This window comes from Thalia democratica, chromosome 2 (genome assembly GCF_965202585.1).
Source record: "Thalia democratica chromosome 2, ktThaDemo2.hap1.1, whole genome shotgun sequence".
NCBI lineage: Eukaryota > Metazoa > Chordata > Thaliacea > Salpida > Salpidae > Thalia > Thalia democratica.
The window spans coordinates 27,567,759-27,574,578 of NC_139166.1; the positions used below are offsets into that span (position 1 = coordinate 27,567,759).

At 24.9% G+C, this 6,820-nt stretch overlaps 1 protein-coding gene across 1 annotated transcript; it reads left to right on the forward strand.

Moving 5' to 3' along the window:
* The first annotated feature begins 1,087 nt into the window (after window positions 1–1,087).
* Window positions 1,088–6,542, forward strand: LOC145829156 (small ribosomal subunit protein eS25-like). Its single transcript, XM_082936884.1, has 4 exons — window positions 1,088–1,131; window positions 2,650–2,805; window positions 3,080–3,179; window positions 6,427–6,542. Exons 1-4 carry the CDS (start codon window positions 1,129–1,131, stop codon window positions 6,498–6,500), a joined length of 333 nt encoding a protein of 110 aa, XP_082793010.1. The 5' UTR covers window positions 1,088–1,128; the 3' UTR covers window positions 6,501–6,542.
* Window positions 6,543–6,820: the final 278 nt, after the last annotated feature.

Genomic DNA, 6,820 nt, shown 5'->3' on the forward strand with positions numbered 1-6,820 from the left:
GGAACTCAGCAAATATTAAGGGAAACACTTCAACGTTTCTTTAAGACTCCTCCCACACCCGTGGGCCGTGCCGCCGTGGTATATAACTAACCAAGATAACTAAAATGATTTTATATTAACTAGGTACTTAGACCAAACATTTTAAGCGCTATTTTTTTCGTTAAATAAACAATCAAAAGAAGAATGGTGTTTATATAAGTTATTACTATATACAGAATATAATAAAAGTATTTCTAAAATATTTCTAATTTAAGTTGTTGTAGTTATTAATTGTTTTTATACTGTGTTATTAATTTTGAACTCGAGAGCTAATTTTAAAACTAAAATAAAAAAGTTTTGATTGAAATAGAATTTGTAGAAACTCTCATTGCAGCGATTATTGGCCATCATAGTTGCCAGAATGCCAAAGCGGCTATGCTTACTTAACACTGTGTACTATGTTTTATAAATGATTTTTTTTTAAATTTAAAATGACACGCTCGAGTAGTTTTTGTAATTAATTAAAACATGAAAAAACAATTCTGGTTGCCTGAATTCGATCGGCAATTAGCTATACAACAAACATAAGCAATTGCTTATTAAGTATTCAGATTTCTTTTTTCTGGAATTTCGAGAGCTCTGTATTAACTCTGTATCAAATTTTCATTAATTTTACTGCTTATCTGTGAAAAGTTTGTTGTTTTGATAGCTTATTTAAGTACAACGTCAGGTAAAAAAAAAAAATCTTGAAGATAAAATTTATGTATTAAAGTGTTTTAATTTGATTATTGTATTTCTATGTAACCGATTGAAAAAGTTTTGTTATAAAACTAATTTCTTTCTGTACTTTAAAAAATGAAACATACTGATATGTTTTATGAAATTTTTTTATATTTATCAACTAAGTTTTACTTTGAAAGCAAATTAGTTGATTCGTAAAGAAATAAGATTGTTGAAAGAAATAAATCGATTTTAATTTCAAATTTCCAAGAGAAATGAATTTTGTTTTGTCATAGCTTTCTGAAATTTTCCCTGATTAAGCTTATAAATTGCTTTTAGAGCCAAATTGTAAAAGTACATTTTAGCTGGCTGTTAGTTCAGAATCTGTATTTACTAGTTTTCTCTTGAGCATTTATATATAGAATTAAGATGGTTAGTATTTATTTTATAAATTTTTCAGAAAATTACATATATATAATATAAAGTCTGTAGTCTGTACTGAGTGTTTTTTATATTAGCAGTTCTTTATTTAGTATTAAAACTTGCAGTCATTTTCCTTTAAAATGAGGCTGTATATGTTTTGGTTTAAAATTAAGTCATATTCATGAATGTAGGCATTTTCTTAAACTCTCAATCTTTAAGGATACACTTGATTTATTTGGTTTTTTGTTTTAATGAACATTATTCTTTATCACAACATAAAGCCCACTAAATTAAAAAATAGACTTAATTTACTGAAATTCAAACCTATAACTAGTTAACTTTCATAGTTTTTCAACAATATAAAAATATTAAATTCAATAAATAACCTTACTAAATTTACATGAGTGTCAGGAAACTTCTCTATTTATAAACAGTCATGAGTACTTTAGTTTCATTTCAGCATATATATGCTCAATTACAAATAATTACATATTCTTAAGAATAGTTATATACCATGTTATCCACCTTTTTCTATCATTAAAATATTGTTTATTCTGAAAGGCTGTTGAGACATTTTTTGTCAATTTGACTAAAACCTTTTCATCAGTGAATCCCTTGTCTAAAATTATAAATTTAATGTTAGCCACAATATTGAAAAACAGAACATTACAATAGCATCTTAATTTAATTTCCTTAAACTGTAATTGCTTGGTCAACTTCTTTATTATAATCTTATGAACTGTGTATTATATTAATATAAAAATTCCAACTAAATTTGAGTATTTTGATAAGTGTTTAGGAATCTGCTGAAATACTACAGACTTCTCTTATCTTAACAAATTCTAAATCATCAAATGGATAAAGTTGAACTAATTTTGTTTTTAATTCTATATGGATATACTAAGTTTATTTTAATATACTTTCATATTATTTATAAAAATGTAAGTTTTAAGTTTCAGTTAATTAATTAACCTTGAGAATTAAGTTTAAACCTTGAGAATTAAACTTTTGGTGGCATATTTTTTGCTCCGATTTCCGATTATTAGAGATAAAATCATTCAAATCAAGTCTTGTCAAGGTAATAAGATTTTTTCAATACTGTTATAAATAAAATTTATGCGGCGGGTTAACCAAGTCATTGAATCAATATTTTATTTTTTGAAGCTTATTAATATTTGTTAAGTATTAAGATCCTTTTTAATTATAACTATATAAAGAATTATAGTCACCAATAAAAATGTACAATTTTACCATAGCCTTTTAATAAGGAGCATACTTAACTCATTAACTTTGAATGAACTAATTAAAATTATAAAGATTAGTAGCCACACTTACTGTGTTTATATCAAGAAAAATGTAAAAAGTAATTTCTACAAAAAGTTTCAAGTATTGTTTCAAACACTCAAATGACCACTTAAAAAAAAACAAAAACAATTTTATTTCTTATATATACACTAAACACCACTGCTTTCATCTCAAAATTTTACATTTTTGGTTTATATAACTCTTCTATTCATAAATTTACAGCCACCAAAGCAACAAGCAAAGGGAGGAAAAGCCAAGCCAACCAAGCCATCTGGAGGTAAGGCAAAAAAGAAGAAATGGTCCAAAGGAAAGACCAGGGACAAACTTGCTAACCTTGTTCTCTTTGACAAAGTTACCCAAGAAAAGTTCTTGAAAGAGGTAAAAATATAAGTTTTCTTGAAGTTATCTTAAAAGAATACGTTGAACTTTTAATTTTTTTATTGAGGTATTTTAGAGTCACATTACTGTCAACATATGATAGATTTTGTGCTACATGCCTCATAAACTAACAGACAGTGGCAAATCCTTTGTATGTTTTTACCAGTACTCATATGATCGCAGAAAGCTGTACATTTATAATAGTTATAATTTGTATAATAATAAATTTAAGACTCATGACCTATAAAATATAAAGCAACATTATTATAACCAGGTGCCAGCATACAAACTTATCACCCCCGCTGTTGTCAGTGAAAGAATGAAGGTCAGAGGTTCTCTTGCCCGCAAAGCATTGAAAGATCTCTGCCAAAAAGGTATTTATTTTATTTTATCAAAATTGTTAAACTTATCTTATTATAATGGATCTAAAATGGTACATATTTTATATTTTTTAATAAATTGATCAACCATTTCTAAACTGATTTTAAGACACACATTTGTGCTTGTAATTTTTGTTATGGATGTATTATAGTTATTACAACAAGATTAGTGAGAGCATTTAAAGAAATCAAACTATTTTTATCAAGTAATCCTTATAAATAGGAGTCTGTTATAAGTTCGCAAATTTTAGAAATACTGCATCCATTTATAAATTAAAACTTGTGTTGACTAAGTTTCTAAAATTTGCTTTCTGCTATAAATACTTCGAAATAAAACATGCTTTTCATCAAGATAAATAAAATTTTCAAATTTAAAATCTCAATGAAAGAAAATGGTACTTTTATTATTATACTAGCTAATAAATAATGTTACAAAAGTTAATACAATTGTAATTAATATATCAATTGCTTATTAGAGGTCAAATTTGTTGAGTTATTTTATTTATACTTTAACCTCAAGTACATTATTGTGTTTAATTTTTGCATAATTTTAATTTAATTTTATGCAGGTGTTACTATTGATTAAAAAAATCCAGTTTATAAGTAAAACGTAATCAGGGTTGCCAAAAACTTGTAAACCTAGAAAAACCTGGGATTTCAAACAAAATCATTAAAAGACCTGGAATGGTAAAAAAGTTTAGATTTGACACAAAAAATCAACCATATGGGTAACAATTTTAGTTATGCTTTAGGTGAGCACGCTTTGGTTCAATATACAGGAATTTTTCAGCTTTATTTTCAACAATTTTCAATTTTATTATAATATTAAATATTACTGAATGTAGTTTTAGCTGGAACCTTAAGTGAATCTTTGTTTGTATATAACAGTGTCATTTCAACTATGCGATTATAAACTTTTTTCTATTCTTTTAGTATTTTAGTATTAACTCTTTTGTTATAAAAACCTTAATTAAATTTATTTTAATTTTAATAATTTGTTGCATTCATGAAATGACACTGTTAAATACAGTTGGAGGTCACCTATGGTGCTAGCTAAAATTAAATTCAGTAAAATAAATAATAAGTGTGAATAAATTTCAAAATAATGTTTAAACTTCCTGTATATTGAAACAAAGCGTGCTCACCCTGAAGTTAAGCATAACCAATTTTTTTTTATCATCAAAAATTATTAATATTAAAAAGCTTACAGTATCTTATCAATGATTTTATACTACAACTTTTATACTGAAAATTGACCCACAAATTTATATATGTAAAACCTGGATAAAATTTGCCACAAATCTGGAATTTAAGAAACTGGAAAAACCTGGAATTTTTTACAAATTTTAACATGCAATGTTAAAAAAATTCTATTTGATTCAAAAAATCTATCTTTAAGGTATTTTTTTATAATCATTGTCAAAATTTTTTTACTAAAAAAAAAACATTGTCAAAGTAGCTATTGAGTATCTTTTCAATCTTTAGCACAGTTTCTTACCTTATACTTACAGGGTTGTCACTTTACCCGGAATCCTGGAAAAACCTGAAAAAATCTAGAATTTTACAATTTAGGCAAAAACAACCTGGAAAAACCTGGAATTTAAGTAATTTTGAAAAAAACCTGGAAAAACCTGGAATTTTGAACAAAAAACCTGGAAAAACCTGGAATTTTTAAGAATTTTAACATGTTCAGTAATAAAATTTCGGTTTGACTCCAAAAATTTATCATAAATTTAAAAAAATTTTGTCATCACCAAAAATTTTTTTATTAAAAATCTTATTTTAAGTAGCTTTACAGTATCTTTTTCAATTATTTTATACTATTTAACACTGTTTCTTACCTTAAATTTAACTTACTAAAAATGTGTACCTGGAAGAAATTTGAAAAACCTGGAAAAATTTTTGAAAAAATGAGTGGCAACCCTGTACTTAACTTGAAACTAAAAATAGACCCCAAAAATGTGTACTTATAAAAACCAGAACAACAACATATATTTTTATTTAAATTAGATTTTGCTTTTAAAAAAAATAAAGTTGTTATTTAATGAATTTAAACTTTTTTTAAATTATTTTGTATGCTAATTAATAAACAGTAACTTAAGTATTAGAGTTAAATTAAACACAAACATGTCAAAAATATGTCAACTGGTAGAAAAAATAAACTTCTGATTATTAATAATTGAGAAAAGTAAACATCTAGATAAATTAATAGATAAATTTCAGTGAAAAATCAAGTAAAGTAATTTCAATTAATAGTTTATGTTATTAGAAATAATAGGACTTTGGTATTAGTAATCTCAAAATATTGCCAATCTTAAACTAACTATAGACGAATTAATTTTTCAAATTTATTCCTAGAGCATATATCTAAATTAAAGAAATTTGCTTTTTTTTTAATTATCATGAATCTTTCAAAATTTTATTATGTATGTGCAGGGTTGCCACTTTACCTGGAAAAACTTGGAATTTGACAAATAAGGCAAATAAAACCTGGAATTTGAGAAAATTTTGAGAAAAACCTGGAATTTTGAATAAATATCACTAAAAAAACTCGAAAATTTTATTGTTTTTACAAGTTAAGTAAAAATTTTTCGAAATGGAACAAAAAATTTTTCTTATAAATTATTTTTTTTGGTCATTATCAAATTTTTTTTATTTGAACACATTTGAAGTATCTATAAAGTATCTTTTCAATATTTTTATACTTTTAAACACAGTTTTTTTTATTTTAAACTAAAATTTAAACTAAAAATTACCTAAAAATGTGTACTTTTAAAAACTTAAAGGAAATTTTTAAACCTGCAGAAAATTTATTAAAAACCAGTGGCAACCCTGAATTTATCTTTGAAAAAATTCTTTGTCTTAAATATTTTTATAAGTCTTTATCTTTTTTGCTGAATTATAACTTATAACCTTTTTAGTCCCTGTAACAGAATAAGGTGCAAATTTTTTTATAGTTAACCTACGAACTTTAACGTACGACTAATCGTACTAAAATAAAAGTAATTTAAGAATTTTAATTTATAAAAAAAAATCTTTCAGCCTAAATATTACCTTTAATTTCCATGTATACTTTTTTATTAATTAGATAAACAAAAGTTTGTTTCAGTGACTTATTAATAGATTGTCGTATTTTAATTGTTACTGTTATATCCTGACAATAAAATAACACTCATGGAATTGCATATTATAGCTTACTGATATTAATGAATGTCATTAATAAATTTAATAAAAATAACAGGTTTGATCACACAAGTTGTAGCCCACCGCTCCCAACTCATCTACACCAGAGCAGTAGCTGAAGATGAGGAATAAATTTTGTTTTCCTAGTATCTAAATAAAAATTAGACCAATTTATTTTCTTGTGATTGTTTTTTGTATAGTCTAATAAAGTTTATCTTAAATTATATTAATTAAATATTCAGTATCTTATATGTTTTAATTTTTTGAAAATGAATAAAAATATCTCAACTCCTAGAGAAAATATATATTCTGTTCTTTCAAGTCTTGATTAACCAAACTCTGTTTCGGTCTAAGATCTCGTCAGTGCTTATATAAAAAAACTTCAAATCGAAGCTATATGAATAAGATTTTTATTTATGTAAGCACTGACGAGGTCTTTGACCGAAACTGAG

Coding starts and splice junctions, on each gene's coding strand:
- LOC145829156 (XM_082936884.1), top strand. Junction 2,806..3,079: donor AAGAAAAGTTCTTGAAAGAG/GTAAAAATATAA, acceptor TATTATAACCAG/GTGCCAGCATACAAACTTAT. Junction 3,180..6,426: donor GAAAGATCTCTGCCAAAAAG/GTATTTATTTTA, acceptor TAAAAATAACAG/GTTTGATCACACAAGTTGTA.